The sequence below is a fragment of the Gekko japonicus genome, unplaced genomic scaffold (genome assembly GCF_001447785.1).
Source record: "Gekko japonicus isolate JY-2015 unplaced genomic scaffold, Gekko_japonicus_V1.1 scaffold2861, whole genome shotgun sequence".
Taxonomy (NCBI): Eukaryota; Metazoa; Chordata; class Lepidosauria; order Squamata; family Gekkonidae; genus Gekko; species Gekko japonicus.
In genome coordinates this window covers 6,578-30,602 of record NW_015168130.1, presented here as the reverse complement: position 1 = coordinate 30,602, position 24,025 = coordinate 6,578, and the positions used below count along the sequence as shown (strand labels likewise).

Genomic DNA, 24,025 nt, shown 5'->3' with positions numbered 1-24,025 from the left:
GCTGAAATCACTCAACGTTTCTCAGTACATTTCACTCTTCTTCTGTGTGATTGTAATTGGGGCGCCCCACTTTGGAGTGGCTGGCTCAAGAACTGGGCTTTGGACCAGGAAATGGCAGATTTCCCCTCGAAGGGGAGAGTCCCCTGAATGTGGGGGTGTATGACATATGGTGGTCCACACCTTATTTTGGGGTTCAGAGCTTTCAAACTCTCCTTAGTTTTTTCCCTTCAACTCAGGAATAAATCGGGAATACAGAATGAATAAGGACTGGAAATAAGGAACCAACTTCAACCTCCTCAAACAAGCATATGTTATTTCAAAGCATATTTCACCCTTCCATCACAGTTACTATGACTACAAATACTATTAATAATAGTACACTTACTGTATCAACCCCTGCCAAAAGCATTTCAGTCATATTGGCATAGATTTCTTCCACTGTAAGTTCTTTATTCTTAAGAAGAGTTGTGAGAAGTCCACCATTAACCTCTTCTCCTTGGTCTAAGAAAGGCTTTATATCTTTTAATTTATTGTCCACATGAATTTGACCTTTGTGAATGAAAGATAGAAAAGATGAATATTTTAGTAATTCACCGAGATTTCATTTTTCATATCATTTGTAATTTTGTTCCCACAAACAAACAGGGAACCTTTCAGGTATGTAAGGAGAAAAATAATTTCTCACTCTAACATCCTAAAGCTCTTCAAAGGCTGATGGCCTCAGTGAAAATACCTATTAGCAGAGCACCCTTTGTCAAGCAATTTTGTCACTTTGGCAAAGCATATCAACTGTATCTCTTGCAGCCAGAGCAGAAAATAAGCTATGAGACTATAAAAGCTACTAAAGAGCAGATATGTTTCAGCAGTCACTGAAATATTCTTCTCTTAAAAACAGGGAAATCTGGAATGCACTCTCATGTTCTTCCTTCCTTCCTTACTGTATGGCAATTCCTAGCTCCATTTCCAAGCTTTCTCCAGTCATAGTTTGTCATAACATCTCGACTGGGCAAATATGATTAATATTAAGATCCAAATCATGTTCTCTAAACCACTTTGCAATCAATACTGTTTTGGAAGCTAGTGCTAACTATTGTGGTTTATAATCAACCAACTTCTTTAGAGGCAAACGATGTGCTGAAAAATTTCTCAAAGGTTTTTCAGGTTTTAAATCATTCATGTTGGTACAGATTTGGATTGGGAATGTGGTACTGGAGGAGGAAGAGGATTTAGTCATTATGACTCCCTTGAGGCATTTGTCCCATAGGGAAGATAACAACATACGGATTATCTGTATATTTTCCACTGCAAGTCAAACAGCAGTTCCAGAGCAGGGACAATTTAAGCCAGGAACACAGTAAACAGGGAAGGAAAAGTTTCTTTTCTTTTTTAAAGTCCCTAGCATTGTGGCCCTGATCTGAATCTCACACATAGTTTATTTTTTTAAGATAGGAGATCAGATCACACATCTTATGCCATGTCTTTGTTGCACCAACATACATATTTACAACTGGGGCATTGTAATAGGAGCTCAGAAAGCTCCCATAGGTTCCCCAAAAATTGGTCCCAGCTCCTTATGTAGGAACTAAACATGTTTATTTACATATTATACAACATGGGCCTTAGGGTTGCCTAGTCTCTTACCTGGCATAGCGGGGGGGACCCGGTCCCAGTCCGCGGGTTTATGGTACTCTATGGTACCATAGAGTTTTCAGGGTGATTGCTAGAGTGTCGCCTAGTGACGTACCCAGCGTGATGATGTCACTTCCCGGTGACATCATCACGCTGGGCACGTTGGCCTGATCTGGCCACTTCAGGGGTGGGGTTCCCCCCACCGGCCGAATTAGGGCTGCCAAGTGGGGGCGGGGCGGGTAAACCCCCGCTTTGGAGGCCCGATTTCTGCCGCCGCGGAATCGGGCCCCGGGGGGAACCCCGCCCCCCTGAAGCGTGGCGTGGCTGTGTCACAGGAAGTGACGCAACCATGTAGATCACGTTGGGGGCGTGGCCCCAATCGTCGGAGGGAAAACTCTATGGTTTTCCCTCCAACGATTGGGGCCATGCCCCCCAACATGCTCTACGTCGTGCGTCACTTCCTGTGATGTTCTGGCGGCGCACAAAGCGCACATGTGCACGCATCCATCGGCAGCTCCCAGACCCCGGCAACGCTCCCCCACCGGTGAGTCCGAGCGACTTGGCAACCCTAGTTCAGATCCCCACCCCCCCAGGGAACTTGGCAGCCCTAATGGGCCTACTGGCCCTAACTGCACCATTCCACCAGCCATCTACTAGTGTACAGGGGCAGGGGAGCTCCATTCACTGGAAAACACTAGGAAAATGATACCTGTTGCTTGTCCACTACCTACCTAAGCAAAATGGCACAGTCTGAATTTCTGGGAATTACAAACTTATGGTAAATTCACTTCCAGTTATAGAACAACATCCTATTCAAAGCTTCCAAGATTGGCTTGCTGAGTTGGCTGGTGGTCAACAGTTTTCTAATATGGACCTATTATTTATTTATTTACTTATTTATTTATTATTTGTATTTATAGTCCGCCCACCCCGTAAGCAGGCTCAGGGAGGGTAACTTCATAAAAACAGTACAATAAATACAATTAAAATTAAACAACTTAGGAATTCAAACAATAATAAATATTAAAACTCAATCACACTTCTGACAGTTACTGGTTGTACGGTTCTTTAGCATATTATTTGGGTTAATAGGTGGCTAGGTGACAACCACCTCAGGGAGGCCATAGAGAGATGTCCGCTGCCTCAACCAAAGGCCTGGCGGAACAGCTCCATCTTACAGGCCCCGCGGAATTGAAGAAGATCCCGCAGGGCCCTAATCTCGACTGGGAGCATGCTCCACCAGGCAGGGGCCAGGGCAGAAAAAGCCCTGGCCCTGGTCGAGGCAAGATGGACGTCCTTTGGGCCAGGGACAACCGGACGGTGTTGGTCCATAGAGCGTAATGCTCTTTGGGGCGTATATGGGAAGAGGCGGTCCCTCGGACATGTGGGTCCCAGGCCGTGTAAGGCTTTGAAGGTAATTACCAGCACCTTGAAGCAAATCCAGAAGTCAACCTATGAGTAGACAAGAATTGTCACAGCTCATTAGAAGACGTTTGAGAGACTCTGACTACAACAGCATGTCAATTAGAGCCCACAGAGTGTGTTCAACTTTTTCAGTAGGCATTCAGCCTCCAACAACAATGCCAAACTACTTATCTGAGCTAATTCTCCCAAAGTATACAAGGGCATTCATGCTAGCGCGCCTGAATGCCCTACCTTCAGCTGTGATGTCAGGAAGATTTAATGGGATTTCATACTCAGATAGACTCTATAATTGCGGCAGTGGTAAAATTGACTCTATGGATCATATTTTGTTTGATTGTCCCAAATTTTCAGCTCTAAGAGATTAACTGATCTCCCCTTTATTTAATCAGGATGTCCTCTCTCCAGAAGCAAAATCATCCTGGTTACTTAGAGACGAAGACAAACAAACTACTCTGCGTCAATGTTCCCTCTAAGCTAAGTTAGTGTGAGCTGGCTCACAGTTTTTTAGCCTCTAGCTCACAGATTTTTGTCTTAGCTCAGGAAGGGATGGCTCCAGAGCGAACTAATTTATGCAGTAGCCAAATCGCTCACTCACAACTTTAATGCCGGTACCTCACAAAGCAGAAGTTTTGCTCACAAGACTCCACAGCTCAGGGGGAACATTGCGAATTTGCGTGTGGCAAAATCTCTAGCAGCTGTTGTCAAATCACATGACAACTTTTGCAGTAGCAATCCTTAAATTCTTCCATGTTATCCTGTAGAATGAGATTTACTGCGGAATGAGGGTTTGCTGTTGATGACTCTGGTTGCAAAAACAGTAAAGACAACAAAACAAATATGGACCTTTCATTGCCCTCTGAGATGCCACCAGGAGGCAGACGGCCTCTCCTTCAAATGTTACTTTTTAAATTAACTCTGTAAGCCTTTTGTGTTTTCTTTACCACATTGGGTTGCCAGGTCCCAAGCTCTTGCCGGTGGGGGGTGGGAGGGAGCGTCCTGGAATTGGGGGGGGCAGGGTGACATGACTGTGCATGAGGTCCTTGACATGAAGACATCACATGGAAGTAACACATGGAAGTAACGACATCATGCCAAGGACATTGCATGGTGACGCTCTGGTATTTCAGGCCCCAGCGTGATGACATCACTTCCGCTTGATGTCATCACATTGGGGACGTCATGCCGGGTGGAACGTCTCCCTGTTGGGGGGTGGGACTTCTCCCTGCTGGCCAGTTGGCCAGCAGCAGGCAGAAGTCCATTAAATCAGGGGATCCCCCCCCCTCCCACCTGCCACATGAGGTGTAAGTGAAAAGAATTATATGCCCCTTCATTATTAACACAGTTCAAATTTTCTTGAGCAGAGACCTAGAATTTCAGAAAAATATATATATTTAAACTTACTGAATTTAAAGAGTCCATCCCAGGATCTACAGAATTCTTTCCAAGGTTTTGGAATGACTGGACGAAGCCATTTAGGAATAGCTCCCACATACATGGTAGTTTTAAAACTGCTGAACATCAACTCCAAAGCTTCGATATATTCCACTGTGTCCTGGGGGATGTGGTTTTCTAGGCACCCCAAGCGGCATTCATACAGGATAGTTGCCACTCCTGCGCACACACACACACACACAAAACCAACATAAAACCTCAGATTTTATTCTGTTTCCAAAATAATTTAAGTAACAATTTGCATAGTATAGCTGACCTCTACGGTAATGTTTTGCTCTTTTCTGAGACCCCTTATATGTAACACCTCTTTGTTTTATTTTGAGGTGACAGCTATTATTCTGCCTCCTTGCCTTCCTTAGAGTTTTCTACTTTCCCCTACCACAAAAGGCTATTGCCTTAGAATTCTTAGTAGGACCCAAAGAACAGGATAGCTTAGTTATATTTGGTAGAAGGACAGAATGAACAGCATGTGTCATTTGTCTCTGAGGTAAAAGGGGATCCTTTACCCTAAAACCGCTGTTTTCTGCTAAACATAGACCAATTTCACACAATAGCTGCGCCGCGGTCGTGCCTCCCTTTGCCCCGCTTCTATTGGTCAATTTCCCACTCGAAGTTGCATGGCTGCATTTTGACCCGCGGCTTTGCCTGATTTTCCCCGCGGTTTCGTGATCCTGTTTTTTGAGGATCATGAAACCACGGGGAAAATCGGGCGAAGCCACGGGTCAAAATGCGGCCATGCAACTTCAAGTGGGAAACTGACCAATATCAGCGGGGCAAAGGGAGGTGTGACCGCGGCGCAACTCTTGTGTGAAATCGGTCATAGAGTTTATTTAGAAGTCTAACAGTGACTCTGTTAGACTTCTAACAGAAGTTAGAATTTCAGTAAATTTCATAAGCTTAATGATTTCAGATTGTAATGTATTCTGTGCTGCCTAGAATGCATTAAGATGATTGTGAATCATCTCATAAGGAAGCAATGTTAAGCTTCGTCTTGAACAGGGATTGAAGTTCAAGACTACTGTGTCCAATCAGGTTCAAATGTGTATAAGCGGGAAAGACTCTGATTGGTCCTTATTGTCTCAACCTGATAGGTTGTTTAACTGTATAGTAGGCGTGGCTATATTAGCCGGGAATGTTTAAATACCGAGCAGCTGCAATGGGAAGCTGTTCGGGCTATCAGAGAAGTTGTACCGTGTCAGAGAAGTTGATCGTCGAGCTGAAATAAACCTGAGTTTTGCTGAATCACTCTCTGGCTATTTTGTTAAGCACGGACTTAACACAGATAGATACAGTTCTTCTTTCTCTAATGTTCCTTGAACAGATCTAGCCAGAAGGGCTTATTTTCTTACTTGCCACTTAGGCTAATAACTTCCAAAAAGCTGAATTTCCTAACTTGGCACTTAGGCTAATGGCTTCCACAAAGAACACAGATTTCTCTCACAGCACCTTACTCTTCACCCACTCCCACCCAACTCACGCACTCACTCTCCCTCCACAATCCAGTCAATGCTGCCCCCTAGGGACAGCTACCATCCAATCATAACACACTTCAGTTACCCCTCAAGCCCTTTCTTACCTAAGGGACCTACATTTTAAATCACAGTAACATACATATAAAACTCCAAATTAAAACAGAAATAAAACACATGCACAATATTTATAATATCAAAGCACCACACCTAAGCATATACACTTGGTCAGCTCCAGATTTGAGCCCCGTACTTTAATGGTAAGCTGCATTGACTCAATATGCATAGAACTGGGATTTGCAGTTATAATAACCTGCATACAGTCTCACACATTCAATTGTAGTAGAATATATGAAAACAGATTTAAGTGATATATTTTTAAAAATTCAACTGGAAACAAAATTAATTCATTCTTTATGAGAAATGTTTGAGAAATAATACACAAATCTGAAACGTTAACTGTAAAAACGGAATTATTTATGAGAAATGTTAGAGAAATAACATCTAATTTTATCATTATAGTGATTGATAGAGTGAAAATGTGTGAAGGCTCTGGCATTTTAAAAGTGTATAGTAAATCTAAAAGCTTACAAGAGTGTTACACAATCTTCCCACCTACACACACTAAATATTGCTTATCACAGCAATATACCTTTTGTATGTAGGAACCATCTCAACATTCTATGTTGACTTGAATATAGCAGTACAAAATTAGACAATCACCACCTCACCTTCCATTGAATATTTGAAAAAAAGGTTGTTAATATTTGTCACAGTTTCCCCATCTTCTTCTTGGTTTTTGAGAGTGTAGATTCTCTTGATCAAATCAGCAATAACTTCATTGAGTCCTCCAGAGAAAACAGCAACATCTTTGGGCTTTACCATTTTTTGCCTTAGCACGCGTCTGATCTTTAGCCACTGTTCCCCCTCTCTGGAAGAAATAACAATTTTAAATGATCTGGTTCATTCTTGCTAGCAACATAGAATTAAACAGGATGCCAATACATAAAAGAGAATTTCTCATTAGGAGGCAATGTACTAAAAATGTTTCTGGAGAACAAATATTTATGTGACAATGATTTGTTGTTCTTACAATTTACATAGATTTCACCAAGAAGCAAACACTACAGTGCCTATTTGCTATCTACTTCCAAAACACAGCATAGAGCAGGGGTGGCCAAACTGTGGCTTGGGAGCCACATGCGGCTCTTTCACACAGATTGTGCCGCTCTCAGCAGGGCAGCTGGGGGAGTGAAGGGAGGCATGCCTCCCCGATCAGTCTTCCCTTCCCCAGCCAGTGTCCCCCTACCTGAGTAGGCTTGAGGTGCCTTCTCACCACCCCCACCCCCGCCGGCCAGCTTAGAGAAGGCATTTGACTCTTTAAATCCCTCCCTCCTGGCCAGTTGGCTTGGCTCGGAAAAGTCTCTTTAAATCCCTCCTCCAAGCCAAGCCAGCTGGTGTGGGGGTGGGGGCTTGGAAGATGCACTTAAAGTTAAAGTTGCTTTCTTTCCACCTTTCATTCTTTCTCTCTCTCTCTTTTCCCCCTCCCTCCTCATTTAAAGTTAAATGTGTTCTCCAAGCCCCACCCCACTGCCACACTGGCCAGCTGGCTTGGCTCAGAAAAGGCATTTGTCTCTTTAAATCCCTTCTCCAAGCCGAGCTAGCATGGCAATGGGAGAACACATTTAAACTTGAAGGCATTCTCCAAGCCCCCACCCTGCGGCCCCACCCAATGACTTGGAGAAGGCATTTGTGTCTTTAAATCCCTTCTCCAAGCCAAGCCCACTGGCATGGTGGCAAGGGGGGAGTTGGAGAATACATCTAAAATTAAAGTTGCTTTCTTTCCACCTCTCCCTCCCTTCCTGCCTCCCTCCTTCCAGACCCCCCATTTATTTGCTTTCTTCTGTATAAAGTATTCTATTGGTATCAATTTTTTATTGTTGAAGAACAATGTGATGGCAGTATGATTTTCAAACTGACACTGCATTTTTGTGGTAGTGTGGGTTTTTTATGGCCTGTTTTGAAGCTATGAATTATGCTTGGTGTGTGAGCTGAATGGAATGAGTCGGCTGGCGTTTTCTGTTACTGTTTTAAATCAAACTCTCTTTTTTTTTGGCCTGGATTGTTTTCTGCTTAAACTTGAACTGCTTAAAAAACAAAAAAAACCAGAGTGCTTTGGTCAGGTTCTTTATTCATTGATTTTCGGTACAAATGAACATATATTTTGCTATTGGTCTATAACTTCCCCCCACACTCACTAGTAGGATTCTACAGCATCCTTGGTGCTTTATCCAAAGTTTTCTTGTGGTCATGCATGACTTTGGAAGTTTGCTGTTCTTATTCCCTGAGGGAAAGGTACAGGATTTTTGTGTGTGTGTGTGACAGCCCTCTGAAGTAAAATCTAGCAATTTATGTCCACATTCATCTCCAGAATGTTTAACTAATTCTAGGAACTGATGACTTTCTGCGTACTACACCCCACTAACTTGTACAATGTGATATCTGTTGGCTGCGTGTATTACACTGTTGTGGCTGCATTGTTTCCTACTGATCTCATACTGTTTTTCAGCATGATATTTGGACTGTCTCATGTCCAATATGCTTGTTCAGATTTCTGAATAAATAAATAAATAGTGATGAACATTTCAGAAATAACCATTATGTAAGGTCCTGATCAACAGCATGTGGCAGAACTTCTTTAGCTCTGCAGGTGTCTTTCTCTCTCTGGGAAACAGTTACAGATGATCCAATGTACCCATACTCGGCCAAAAGTACAGACTCCCTGAGGTCCTTCTTTGAGTTTGTAGATATAGAGTATAGAGATCTGATTCGGCATGGTCCAACATTGTGGTTGTCACTTATGCCTGCTATTGAACGGGTTCTACAGTGCCGGCCTGCACTGAGGGCGTACTTCCTGTCGTGTGGGGAAGAAGAATGTGAAAAAATTGTGTGGGAAGGATTTAGTCCAGAAGAGGGATAATCTCTTCCTCTGTGTTATGTGTACTTCCTACACAATTTGATGGCATTATTCAATCCCATTGTGAAAAACCTGGAAAGTGCCAAAGTTAGCTGCATCAAACTCCCCAAATTATGGATGACCTTCGTGAAAAACTTAAGGGAAGGAAAGAGAAACAGTTCTATGGAAGATCTGCTACAGCCATTCTGGTTAATGTCTCTGCATCTCAAAGGGCAAAATTCCAAAGAGGAGCAGACAAGTTGCATTAACTACCTTGAGAAATGGTATAATTTTGAAACATCAATTTTCAGAGACATGGCACTGCTCTCATTTGACAGTCCTGTGAATTGGGATTACTTAGAGAGTCTTGTCAAAGCTCTTAATTTTGGCCCTGATATAATAGACACTGACAAGCTTTTCAATGACGTCTGCATTGTGTTGAAATGCCAAAAAGATACTTGCTCACAGGAAGACAGGATAGACCAGCAATGGATTAAGATGTTCCGGCATATTCCAGACAGTGGTTACAGCCATCTGTTGAAGTTGGTCTCTTTTGCCCTGTCTATCCCAATATCCAATGCCTCCTGTGAGAGAGTCATCAGCTTAATGATGCCGCTCTGGAGCAAGAAAAGAAACTGGCTGAGCAACAGCCTTGTCAAAGCGGAACTTCAAGTGAATCTGAATTTTGGGATGTCCTGTGAATTCTGCAAAGTTATAAAGTGTCAAGCATTGGTTTCATTTCACCATGTTCCACTTCACTGCTTGCCATAGATATGGGGGGGAGGGAATTCATGAGGGGAGTCATGGGTGTTTAGAGTGGAAGCTTGTAGAAGCCGTAACTTCTACAAGCAAGCAGCGGTAAAAGAATTTAAAGAAGGGCTACAGCTCCTGATCAAGAACCTCCCTAAGGTGGAGAAGGAACTCATGGATAAAGAAGACTCCGAAGAGTCCGGTGAAGAGGCTGCCACAGAGGAAATGGAGCAGCCCCCACCCCCAAGGAGAGGGGGTGCCACAGAGTGAGACTGACCCCGCGATGCTTTGGAGGTCACTTTCGATGGCAGCCCAGGGAAGCTGGCTTTCTTCGACATCCAGGTGCAGAAGATGCTCAGAGAGTGGGGTCACACCTTCACCTCCAATGAGCAGCACACAGAATACATGGGGTCGAGGCTCCGCAAAAGGGCCACAGACTGGCTCGTGGGGCTTTACAACGTTGCTGCCCCAGAGCTGCGGAATGTGGATGCTTTCACACAAGCCCTATGCCACCAGTTCAAGGACCCGCTTATATTGGAGAAGACCTGCACCCACCTCCGTGGCGTCACCAGGAACTTCAGTTGGTACAGGAATATTACGGTGAGTTCAAAGCCACCATCGCCAGACTACAGGGGTGGCCTGAAGGGGTTTTAATTGAGTTTTACCAGGCTGGGCTGAACACCATTATTCTAGAGAAGGCTCTAGCCCAGGACAACCCCCTAATGCTGGGGGGATGGAGCCAAGTGGCTTGCGAGGGCAAAAACCGGCACAACCTGCTGAAGCTCTATTATTACAGAGGGCCTGGTAATGGTGTGGGGAGTCAAAAGATGCCTCGAGGCAGAGGATCACTGCCTGGTGGGGATCGAGAGCACCGCCTGCGGAAGAGTCTTTGTCTTCGGTGCAGGGAGGCTGGGCATTTCGCAGCTGAGTGCACGAGACCCCAAATTGAGGAGAGAGAGTGCCGTGAGGATTACAGAGAAAAGAAAGCAAAGCCGTTGGGGAGGAGATTGAAATCCCCCAAAGCCCTGCAAGCTGCAGAGTATGATATCTCAGAAAGTAATTCTTTTAGTGACTCCGAGAGGCCTCAGGGGGCAGGAAAGGGCCAGGACCTGTTGTGAAGGGCACCAGTCAACAGGTCCAAAAGTCCCTGGTGCAAGAATTGGTGAGACCCTCTTCTTCCCTTTTTTGTGACTGTTATCATTTTTAACCCCAAGGAGGGGACTCAAATCTGTGTAACAGCCCTTATGGACTCTGGGTGTACAAGAGACTTAGTAAGTTCCGCAATGGTCATGGGTTTGGGGGCTAAGGTGCACAAGCTAAAGGAACCGGTAGTAGTTACCCAAATGGACAGTACCCCAATGCAAGCATGTCAGTATCACACGGTTCAACTGCCAGTGGGGGTGTTGGAACATTGGAAAATGAGATCATTTGTAGTGCAACCATCAGTAAGTTTCCCCATGGTGCTGGGTAGTCCATGGCTGCAAGCACACGACCCCTACGTACAGTTGAGTGTGGAGATCCTCACTTTCCTAGACCCCCGATATAAGGAGCATCTGTGGCAGCCAGAATGGGGGGAGGAACCTCACCCTACACCTGAATGAGTTTGTTTGGTGCAAGAGGAACTGAATGCCATTCCCCCAGAGTATAGAGACTTGGCCCAGGTGTTTGAGGAGGGGGAGGTGGATGAGCTACCTCCCCACCATAAAACTGACTGTGCTATTGAAATACTGCCCGGCCACAAGCTACCAAAAGGAAAGTTGTATGCTATGAGCCCTGTGGAGAAGGAGGAACTGCGGAGGTTCATACACAAGAACCTGAACCGGGGGTTCATTAGACCCGCTACCTCCCCTTTTGCCGCGCCAGTACTGTTCCGGAAAAAGAAGGATGGGGGCCTCAGATTATGCACAGACTATAGGGGTTTGAATGGAGTGTCTATGTCTAATGCCTACCCCTCCCTCTCATTAAGGACTTGCTGGCTGAGGCTTCTTGGGGAAAGGTACTCACTAAGCTGGATTTATGAGATGTTTATTTCAGAGTGCATATAAGAGAAGGGGATGAGCACAAAACTGCTTTTAACACCCCGCTGGGACAGTTTGAATACCTGGTCATGCCTTTCAGATTAGCCGGGGCTCCGGGGGTTTTCATGAACTTAATGAAGTTTTGCACAAGCACTTGTTCAAAGGGCTGGTTGTTTATTTAGGTGATGTGTTAATTGATTCACAAGACAAGGAATCACATGTAAAATTGGTGAGAGAGGTCCTTAAATCGCTGTATGACAACTACTCTATGCTAAACTTTCCAAGTGTGAATTCCACAAAGAGGAAATGGACTTTTTGGGGTACTGTATTATTGAGAGAGGGGCTGAGGATGGACCCCAAGAAAATACAGGATGTAGTGGGGTGGGAGCCCCCACGCTCAAGGAGACAATTACAATCCTTCCTCGGATTCGCAAATTTCTACCGCCGCTTCATCCAGAATTTTGCCCAGGTTACTCTCCCGATAACAGACTTATTAAAAACTAAAGGGAAAGCCCTGGAGAGTAAAAAGGGTGGTTGTAAATTGGAGTGGTCCCCGGAGTGCCAGCAAGCCTTTGAAAAGCTGAAAGTCTTATTTGCCTCAGAGTCCATACTCCACCACCTGGATGAAACTAAGACATTTCTTGTCCAGGTGGATGCCTCGGACGTGTCGATGGGGGGGGGGATTTTGCAGAAGGGCCCAGATGAGAAATTGCACCCACTTGCCTATGTTTCAAAAAAGTTTTCCAGCACAGAGAGAAATTGGGCTGTCTGGGACAAGAAAGCGGCCGCCATTAAGTTGGCTATAGCTACTTGGAGACATTGGTTAGAAGGGGCCCAAGTCCCTTTTGAAGTGTGGACTGACCATAAAAATTTAGAAGCATTGAAAAGTCCCCGGCCCCTGAATGCAAAGCAGTTGCACTGGGCGGATTTCTTCTCTAAGTTTTGTTTCACCCTCAAGCCCCTCCCAGGGAAGTCCAATTTCCTGGCTGATGCTCTATCCTGCCTACCACAGCATGTTAGACAACATGATGAGGTCAAAGACACTATGTCCACACCCACCCAGTTTGGGGGTGATCATGACTCGAGCCCAGGTGAATGCGGGGGGAGATGCAAGAAATGACGGCTGGATGGAGAAACTAAAGGCTGCTTATTCCCCACAAGATTTGGAAGCAATAAAGAAAGAGGGTACATTGGTCCAGCGGGACAATGGGTGCTGGCATAAAGGGGATAAAGTTTTTGTTTCGGAGGCGCTGAGGGGGAGAAGTACTGTCAATGGGGCATGACAGTAAGCTGTCAGGACATTTTGGATATTTGAAAACCCTGCATCTGGTTCAAAGACAGTTTTGGTGGCCTCGCATGCAAGGAGATATTTCAAAGTACGTGGGCTCATGCCAGACCTGCCTCATGAGTAAACGCAGGGGGGAAAGGTGCCAGGGCTACTACAATCCCTAGAAACTCTGGAGCAACCGTGGTCAGTGATTTCTATGGATTCCATAATGGACCTGCCTCCCAGCCAAGGAAAGACAGCAAGCTGGGTGGTGGTGGACTTGTTCTCGAAACAGGCACACTTTATCCCATGTAAGCAGGTACCCACGTCTCGATGGCTAGCCCAGCTGTTTGTGCAACACATTGTGATACTGCATGCTTTGCTCTGTAAAATAATTTCTGATAGGGGCTCACAGTTCATGGCCAAGTTCTGGAAGGAGTTATTAAAGGTTCTTGGTGTGGAACAGGGGTTAAGCAGTGGCTATCAGCAATTCATCCCAGTCTATGCATCCCTGACCACCCCTATGACTCAACTCCTCCAGCCCAAGGAAGGCTTTCACTGGACCCTGGAGGCCGACCAAGCCTTCACCGCTCTGAAAGCCCACTTTGCCACCGGTCCACTCCTGCGCTATCCAGACCCCCAGCTGCCCTTTACCGTTGAGGTGGACACTTCCCAGCATTGCTCTTGGAGCCATCCTGTCCCAACGAGATGACCCTTCCCAACCTCTCCAGCCCGGCGCCTACTACTCTCTCCGGCTAACGGCGACCAAAAGAAGCTACATCATCTGCGAGAGGGAACTTCTTGCCATCGCGACCGCCTTCGAGGTCTGGAGGCATCATCTTGAGGGAGCACACTACCCATTCCAGGTACTCACAGATCATCACAACTTAGAGTCCCTCGAGATGACTCGCTGTCTTGTCCCTTTTCTTCTCGTGTTTCTTTTTTCCCCAAAAAAACTTTTATTTTGGAATAACAAGTTCAACATTTATCAATCAACCGTTAGATCCATTTCTTTTAACTCTTCCCTCCCCCCTTTCAGTGGCTTCCCGCAATGCTTCTCCCTGCCCACAAATATTTTCACATTTCAAGGTAACATTTTTTTTTCTTACAGCTTAAACCTTAGTACATTTCAGTCCTAGTAATTGTCTAAATACAGTATGGTATTTTTAACATCCCAATTTCATTCTAAATATTCTTTAAAGTCTTTCCATTCTTCAAAAAAAACTTTATCTTCTTTGTTGTTTAACTTCTTAGTTAATTTGTCCATTTCTGCCATAAATAGGACTTTCTGTATCCATTCCCATTTATCTGGAATTTTCTCCTGTTTCCAACATTGTGCATATGTCATTCTTGCCGTAGTAATTAAATACCATAGCAATGTCTTTTTTTGTACATTTACTTCTTCCATCTTTAAACCTAGAAGTAGTATCTCCGGTTCTTTCTTAAAGTTATATTTCAAAAAAAATTTGCATTTCTTCATGAATTTCTGTCCAAAAAGTCACAGCTTTGTCACATGTCCACCACATATGGTAAAAGGAGCCTTCTTTTTTCTTACATTTCCAACATTTGCTAGACATATTTTCATTCATATATGCTATTTTCTTTGGAGTCATGTACATCATTTTATAACAGTTTTCTTTTATATTAGTACATGATATTTTAATAGAATTTTTCCATAAATATTCCCAAGATGACATAGTCACCTCCTTATTTATATTTACTGCCCATTTAAGAATTTGCTCCTTGACTAACTCATCTTCTGTAAACCATTTTAACAAAACTTTATATAAATTTGATATCATTTTTTCCCTTTTGCTTCCCACACTGCCTCAATCTCACTTTTATCTTCTCTAAAACCATATCTTTTTTATCTGCTCTAAATAAATCTACAATCTGTGCATATCTTAACCAATCATATTCAAAGTCTAGCTCTTCTCTTTTTCTTATCACAAAGTCTTTTCCTTCTACTTTCAAAATGTCTCTATATGGCAACCAGTCTTCGCCTTTATGTCTCGAATACGGTGTAATTACTTCTGCAGGTACAATCCATAGTGGTCTCGCCTCATAGAAAAATTTTCTGTATCTCAGCCAAGTCCTGTATAGTGATCTTCTTATAAAAGGATGATTAAAAAAATTATCCGCTTTTGTCTTTTCGTACCAGAGATAGGCATGCCAACCAAATCTACAATCATGTCCTTCCAACGCTAACAACTTCTTGTTGTCCAAATTTATCCACTGCTCTATCCAGGTAAAGCAAATTGCTTCATAATAAAGTCTCAAGTTCAGAAGCTGAAATCCTCCTCTTTCTTTAGCGTCAAAGAGAATTTTCATTTTAATCCTTGGTTTTCTTCCCGCCCAAACAAACTTTGAAATCTCTCTTTGCCACTGATTTAACACTTAGTTTAATGACTAAGATTGGATTAGAAAATAAATTTGAGACCTCTATCCAATGGTTTGAATATTTTCAACTACGTCAATGGTTAGAAGGCTCAGGGTTCTATGAAGCTATCAAATCTCCTCTAACAGATTTTGAAAAGATCCTGGCAGGTAACTTCAGAAAAAGGGGTCTAATCTCTCGAATATACAAAATACTTACAGCTAAAAAGGTCGCAACGCCTCTTAGTTATCAAAACGCCTGGTGTACGGATCTTAACAGTCAGCTAACTGAGGAAAAATGGTCCTCAATTTGGAAATCGCATACTACCTTATCTAAATCAGCAGAAATTCTTGAAACTTCCTTTAAAGTAATGTCTCGGTGGTATCTAACACCGGTCAAACTCTCGCACATGTCCATAAATATATCGCCTCAATGTTGGAAGCTTTGTGGTGAGAAGGCGACTTTCTACCATACATGGTGGTCATGTAGACATATTTCTAACTTTTGGGCCCAGGTAAGATCTCAAATATTGACTCTGGTAGGGTGCAATGTTCCCCTAGATCCTCATCTAATGTTGCTAAATCTGTTGCCGGAGAGTGACATTCCTAACATACAGAGAAGGCTGATAAATCTACTCTTTACTCTACCGCAAAAAAATGTTATAGCCAAGAAATGGAAAGATGAACATCCTCCGACAATTAATTTATGGCTATCTAAAGTATGGGAATATTTTTTATTAGAAACCGTTTCCATTTTCAACACGAATGATCAAAATGAATGTGAACTAATGAACCCAACTGGTAAATGGTATCCAATTGTGGATAAATTAACCTTTGAATCTTTCGATTGGAAAGCGATTAGTACTGCAAAATACTCATTGTTATTAATAAGCTAGCAAACTTCTATCAGTATCTGAGTAAGTTAACTTGGAAGTCTGTATACTCACTGACATTTACATGAAAAATTGTTAAAATGTTGTCTGAGAACCTGTATTTATTTGTTATGTTCGAAGTTAAAATCCAATAAAATAATATGGTTTAAAAAATGAAAAAAAAATTAACACTTTTATTTCTTTCAATATCAGAATGGTTTGAAATAAAAACAATTAAGCGAGGTAAAACGTTCATCTTTACCACCGATATTCTTCCAGCAGTGACAAATTCATAGTGTCCCATTTTTTCAGGTCTTGTTGAACTTTTGTCCAAAGTTTCTCATAATTGTTCTTATAGGGATCAATATTTTCATTGTCATTTCAATTCCCAAATACTTCACCTTCTTAACTACTTCACATTGTATTTGTTCTTGCTGTTCAGTTTGTTGCTGTTTTGTCATATTTTTGCATAACAATTTTGTCTTAGTCTTGTTAACATAAAAGCCTGCCAAATCTCCAAAGTCTGTTATTCTTTGAATCAGAAGCGGTAAATTGTCTCTTGGGTTTTCTATTAAAAACATCACATCATCTGCAAATGCTCTATATTTATACGAATAGCCCTTTATATTCATGCCTTTGATATCATTGTCCTCTCTTATCTTCCCCAACAAAACTTCTAGAACCCATATAAACAACAATGGGGATAATGGACAACCCTGTCTTGTTCCCTTTTGTACTTTAAAATATGAAGGTCTTTATTTACATTCAATGCCGCTCTTTGATCCGAATATATTGCCTTGATAATATTTACAAAGGGTTGACCTATGTCCATTTTCTCCAACATTTGAAACATAAAATCCCAATTTTAATTATCAAAGGCTTTTCCCGCATCTACAAATAGAAAGGCAACTTCTTTTCCCGGATGCTTATCATAATATTCTACAGCATCCATCACCATTCTTAAATTGTCTCTGATTTGTCTATTTGGCAAAAAGCCAGCTTGTTCTTCTGGAATTGCATATTTTAAATATTTCTTTACTCTCTCGGAGATTATTTTGGCAAATAACTTGTAATCTTTATTCAGGAGCGAAATCGGCCTATAATTTTTCACATTTGTTAGATCTTGACCTTCTTTTGGTATTAATGATATATTGGCTTCTTTCCAAGTTTCTGGTATTATTTTAGTTTCTCTTATCTCATAAGACAGAAGTCCAAAAATTGGAGTCAGCTCCTCTTTCAGTTTCTTATAAAACTTGGCTGTAAATCCATCTGGTCCCGGAGCTTTCCCCAACTTTGTATCTTCTATTGCTTTGATTATTTCTTCTTGTTGAATCTTTCCATTCAACAATTCTTTACTTTTTCCTGTAATTTTTGGCAAATACACTTCTTGTAGATATTTCGTGACTTTTCCCAGATCTACATTCTTTTTCTGAAATAATTTTGCATAATACTTATAAAATACCCTCTTAAGTCCATGAAGATCTAATATTTCCTTATTGTCGTCTTTTTTTTTTTAATAAGTCTTCTGTCTTTTCGATTTTTCAATTGCCAAGCCAAAAACTTTCCTGGTTTATTTGCTCCTTCAAAAGATTTCTGTTGTAATTTCTTTAAATTCCAATACATTTCCTGGTTTAAACTTTCATTCAATTGCTCACGTAGAATTTGTAATTCTTTAATTATCTTCTTTTTTCCAGGCTTTTAAATTAACTCTTTCTCTTTCTGCTGGATCTTCTCTAATACTTCCGTCTGCCTGCTCATCTTTTCTTTTTTCTCTTTTACGTTCAATGATATTGGTAGGCCTCTCATTACCACTTTGTAAGCATCCCACACCATTTGTATTGATGTTCCTTGATTTAAATTTGCCTGGAAATAATTTAAGGTCTCTGTACGTAGTTTCTCTATAATCTGTGTCTTGTCTAATAAATCCTCATTTATTCTCCATTGAAATTGCTTAGGTTTTTCTTTAGATATCCAAATCAGTGGGTTATGGTCAGAGTTCTGCCTTGGCATAATTTCTACCTTCTGGGTTTTCAATGCCAATTCTTCCGACATCCAGATCATGTCAATTATGGAAAAAGAACAATGTCTGTTGGAATAAAAAGTAAAGTCCTTGGTATTAGCATTCCATTTTCTCCATACATCTTCCAATTTCTCCTGAGCTGCCATTTCAAAGAAAGTTTTCGGCAATTTCCCAATTTTCTCATTCCCTTTTTTTGATTGTCTTTCCAGATTATTATTTACTGTGCCATTAAAGTCTCCCGCCATTATCACCTGTTCATATGTCAGTTGCTCCAGTTGCTTTGCCAAGTCCTTAAAAAAATGTCTCTTTCGCCCCATTGGGTGCATATAAATTGATTAACAAAGTCTTCTTTTGGTGGATTTCAATTTCTACTCCAATGTATCTTCCCTCAGTATCTTTAATTATTTCTTTTTGTTATAGCTCTTTATTGACATAAATCACAGTTCCCTTTTTCTTTTTGGTATCCAACGAGTAAAATTCTTCGCGTAATTTTTTATTAATAAGAAATTTAGCATCTTGCTTTTTGATGTGGGTTTCCTGAAGACATATATTACATTTTTGTTTTCCTAACCAATTTTAACAATTTTTCTTTTGTTAGGCGAATTTAGTCCATTTACATTCCAAGATAAAATTTGTAATCCATAGTGTCTTGTATTATATCTCTCCAAATTCTTCAATATTGTCCGCCTTAAACCTAAACAGTTCTTCAACATTTTTAATGACGTATCTTGATCCTTGATAGGTGAAAGACAGACCTTGTGGTATTTCCCATCTGAATCTGATTTCAAGTTGTTTTAGTTTGTCAGCCAATTTCTTGTATTTCCTTCTATCCTGTAAAACCGACCTCGGGAGTTCCCTCATTATAATTATCTTCTTACCATCTATCTCCAATGGATCAGTAAAATGGTTTTTAAAAATATCTTCTTTCATTTTTTTCGTAACCAGTTGTACAATCACATCTCTTGGTAAATTCTTCTTCTCTGCATATCTTGAGTTAACTCTGTATATTAAATCAAATCCAAACTCTAATTCCCCATCTTCACCTCCCAGGTACTCTGTTGATGCGGTTATCACCACTTCTCTTATATCTTCATCCAACTTTTCTTCAATTCCTCTTAGTCTCAGATGGTTTTGCATTCCTCTGTACTCCATCATGGTCTCCAGTCTTTGATACTCTTGGGTTACTAATTCTTGTTTTTTATCAAAGTGTTGCACTTTTTGTTCCAGTTCGGATGTTGATGTTGCCAGACCTTGAACTTCTTTTTTAACCTCTACTACTTCTTTCTTAAGTTCTGTTACCTCGGATGTAACTAACTCTTTGATAGCTGCCAGGTTCTTTTCCTGTACTTCTTCCAGGTGGACTATTTGCTGTTCCATATGTTTTCCCAGTGCTTGGATCGCATCAGTCATTCTCTTCTCCATAGCTTCAATTGCAGCCTGCCATTCTTTTTTATCCTTTTCCGACATCTTGGGTGAAGATGTAGATGCAGCCCTTGCTCTCTGTCTTAAATCCATTTTGAAAACTTTTGTCAAAAATTTTGCTACAAAATTTAAAAATTTTATATTGTCTAAGTCCTTTCTATGTGCTTATTCAAATTGCCTTACTAACGCAGTTCTTAGTTTCGATTAAGCGCTTAAAAATAAAATTTAACTCTTGGTCCTCCTCAAAATGTCGGGCGCAATTTCTCTATGGAATTCTGGCAAGAGTAGGCACGTTCTTTACCTTGCAACTTCCTGTGCAACCGCTTATTCAAATTTCCGGTGTATGGCTTTTTGCCTACCGATCACCTTCCGGTCTTCAGGAGTCTTCCAGTGCCTCTCTATCTTCTCTCTTGTCTTCTCAGTACTGTGTTCCAGCCGGAACTTTAATAGTGCAGCACCGTCCCCCTCCCTCTCGCGATCTTTTGCAACTGTTTCGGGATCTTAGGCCACCATTTATCTCTCTCTCTGGCCACAGGAATGTTAAACAAAGTTATTTTTCTCGATTTTAAAGCTGTTCAAGAAAGTTCTATCTTCCGAAAATGGGACGAAAAGTTCTTAAGGACTTTTGTGCGCTTAACCATTTACTTTAAAAAGCTTTCAAACTTGATTCCGGTAAGCTAAACGGCTTTGTTACCTTGCATGTTTGTCATGGGTTCTGCGTTGCTTCTTTAAAGTTTGACTTGTTCCTTGGTTTCAAGAGATCGGGTAACGGCAGATTTATGCTGGTATTCCAGCTCGATCGGCTTCTGAAGTGCTGATTCACATACGCCCGCTTCGTGGAAGGAGATAAAAGTGTGACACAAGCCTCTTCCGAGACTTGATCACGCCGATCTCAACTCCCCCTTGGGCACTGCTGCTTGCTTGTCAATCCCCCTGCCTGGGGGTTGCTGTGTTGGGCTGGAATGAGCCCAAACTGTCAGAAGAAGGATGCGTTAATTCGCCATTTTCCCCGACCGGAAGCCCCTTTTCTTCTCGTTTTTCAACTTCCGTATCACCTATGTTCCTCATACCCATAACCAGAAAGCAGATGTGCTCTCTTGAAAGCCTGAGTACACCCCCACTTCAACTGAAGAAGCCCCCGCCACCACCATCCTGCCATTTTTGTTGTTTGTCGCCACTACGACTCACCTGACCCTGGCAGATTGTGGACCTTTTCACCAAAATGGCCCACTTCGTCCCATGCCCCAAACTACCCACAGCTCAGGAAACTGCTCAGCTCTTTCTGCAGCACATTTTCCGTCTACATAGAATTCCAGCCCACCTGATTTTCAATCAGGGCACCCAGTTCACCTCCCGTTTCTGGCAGGCCCTCCACTCCTGCCTAGGTATCCGGGTCCACCTATCCTCCACTTAACACCCAGAGTCGGACGGCCAGAGGGAGCCTATAACAACTTCATGCATTTGTCCATGCAGTAAACACAGTTCACCGCGAACTATGGGTACCACCCTTGGTTCTTCCCATCGGTCCTTTCACCCACCAACGTTGCAGCAGCAGATGCCTATCTGCAAGAACTCCACGCCCTCCAGGACCTGCTCCAGGAACAACTATAGTGGGCTACGGAGGTGTGTAAAATCACGGCTGACTGCAAGCAGCAGGAAGGCCCACCACTCAAACCTGGGGACCATGTCTGGCTATCAACTTAGTATCTCTGGCACAACGGCCGTTCACACAAGCTGGATGCCCGTTTCATCGGACCATTCCTGATAATGGAGAAAATCAACCCTGTTGCTTTCCGACTCCAGTTACCTCCTACCCTCCAGATCTACCCAGTGTTCCACTGGTCACTCCTGGTGCCAGCCACGGCCCCTGACCCAGCTCAACCACCACCACTGTCATTGCCACCGCCGATGCTAGTCAACGATGAGGAAGAATATGAGGTACGGCTATGGGCCCGACGACCGGTCCTGGGAGCCCACTGAAAACCTCCATGCCCCAGACCTGGTGCAACAGTTCCATGACTCGTACCCAGATAAGCCCGGCCCTCCTGACAGGTGGGGGCCTTGGGGGAGATACTGTAGTGAGCGATGATGACGGCACTGAGTCCCTGCCTGAGTTGGCATCACAGCCAGAGGCGCCAGCATTGTCAGAACCAGAAGCTGGCCCCTCTGACTCTTCACAAGTTGATAGCTTGCCAGCACCTAAGCCTGTAAACCCCACACCTGGTCCTGCAGCAGCCGAGGAGGCACAGGTGCCTGACTCACCTCCACGGGTGGTTCAGCTAAGGGAGTGGCTCCACAGAGACTTAGCCACCCGTTGTCGAGATGCACGCTGGCAGGGATGGTGAGCGCTGAGTCCTGACTATTAGCAGGAGTGCCACTGCCGCCATGGGAAGCCCGGCCAGAGGCTGATATAACTCCCACTCAAAATTGGTCTCTCATGGAAGCAACGAGTCACCTCTGTGCATGCCTCGCATCCACCTTTGGCTCCTGTCCTCAGACCCCCACGCTGGCTTGAGTTTCTGGCTCCCTGACCCCTTCTTTGGACAACCTCTTTCAGACTTATGATTTGGCTCCTGCTCTGACTCTCCTGGCAACGACCCTGGACTGGACTTGACTTCTGCCTCTCATCCCAAGCCCAGCCCGTGACAACAGCCACCAGATTTGCCTTTAAATTATCAATAAAACTGACTTTATCTATCTGGAATTTGGCAGGAGGATCCCTTTGGTGATAGGTACAAAACCCTGAAAGGTGGCTCAGAGGTTAAGATGCTGAGCTGCAGACTGGAAGTTCGAGACCCTAGTGCTGCGTGATGGAGTGAGCTCCCGTCTCTGACTCCAGCTCCTGCCAACCTAGCAGTCTGAAAGCCAGTCTGAAAGCAAGAAATTGCAGGTAGGCAAATAGGTACTGCTTTGATGGGAGGGTAACAGGATTCCATGCTCCTCGGCATTTAGTCATGCCAGCCACATGACCACAGAGAAATCTTCAGACAGCGCTGGCTCTTCAGCTTGGAAACAGAGATGAGCACCACCCCCTAGAGTCAGATTTGACTGGCTTTCGAGCAAGGGAAACCTTTAACTTTTACAAAATACTAAGGGGGAAAAATCATCCAAACTGGATTGGAAAAGAAAGAATTTACAGTAAGAAATGTTCTTCATTAAAACCCACAGAAATGAAAACAAATATCATGAAAACAAGTCAAATGGCAAATACAATGAAAATGAACAAAGTTTGTGAAATAAGAAAAAGCAAACAAAAAGCCTGCATATCCCTAATAGACCTTAAGTGAGTCGAAAGGTGAGGTAGATTTCAGTCTAACATATAGCGCTTATTGACCCCATGGTTCACAAACATAGATGGAACATTCCCCCTAGAAGTACAAAATAAATATCTTCCTTTTGGCCCATACGATATTATTAACATCTTGCTGACTTTTTCTAATGCAAAATCCAGCTCCTGCAACATAAAGCCCTTAGCTTCTGCAGTTTTATCCTGTGAGAGCAGAATGACTCATGAAGGGATTGGCTTTCTTTTGAATTGGCACATCACATCAATGGTTCCTCTGAATGTTTCCCAGGGGCATTTGCCAACATTCACCCAACAGGTATACATATGGTCATGTTGCAAGCATTTAATGCATTAACCAAAAACAATGTAAAATGTATCATCAGACTTCTTTGTAGAGGACACAAGGATCCAGGCACCGTTTGACAATACAATCAAGTCAAAGATATTATTGCACTCACGCAGATATAAGCCCTGTTGCTCTTCCTCGTAGATCTCTGTATTCCTGCCAGGATTCCATATTAGCTCGTTGTGGTGTACAACCTTCTTCCCGGAGAACGTGGGCCACCATGTCTCCATCTGCAATGGATACAACTAGTTGGGGACCAAAATGAGACTTGAAAATTTTTCCATATTCTTGAGCATGTTTTCGCTATAAACAAAACAAAACAAAATATTCATTGTTGTTGACAAGAAAAACATTCTTCTGCAGCAGTTAATTCTGATCTTCATGGACCACAGTGATATGAAGTTGGAAATAAACTACACAGAGCTCCGGCAGGGAGGGCAGGGTATAAATTGGAAAAATAAATAAAGCTGTAGTTCTGATAAGAGCTGTTCTTGAAAAAGAGCAGTTTCTGTCAGAGCTCTCTCAGCCCCACCTACCTCACAGGGTGTCTGTCTGTTGTGGGGAGGGGGAAAGAAAGGAGTTTGTAAGCTGCTCTGAGACACCCTTGGGTAGTGAAGGGTGGGGTATAGATCCAATCTCTTCTCTTCTCTTCTTCTTCTTAAATAAATAAATAACCCAAACATAGCAGAACGTCAAATCCTGGAGAATGTTCTGCATTTCATAAACCCCGATTACAT

At 42.8% G+C, this 24,025-nt stretch overlaps 1 protein-coding gene across 1 annotated transcript in view; it reads right to left on the bottom strand.

Moving 5' to 3' along the window:
- The window catches only part of LOC107113561 (cytochrome P450 27C1), a gene marked incomplete at its 5' end in the record, with an annotated part of 37,734 nt that extends 14,143 nt beyond the window's left edge, over positions 1–23,591 (bottom strand). Inside the window, 4 exons of the mRNA XM_015414911.1 lie at positions 386–549; positions 4,456–4,665; positions 6,707–6,906; positions 23,401–23,591. Of these exons, the coding sequence (XP_015270397.1) occupies positions 386–549; positions 4,456–4,665; positions 6,707–6,906; positions 23,401–23,591 (765 nt within the window). The remainder of the gene's footprint in view (positions 1–385; positions 550–4,455; positions 4,666–6,706; positions 6,907–23,400) is intronic.
- Positions 23,592–24,025: the final 434 nt, after the last annotated feature.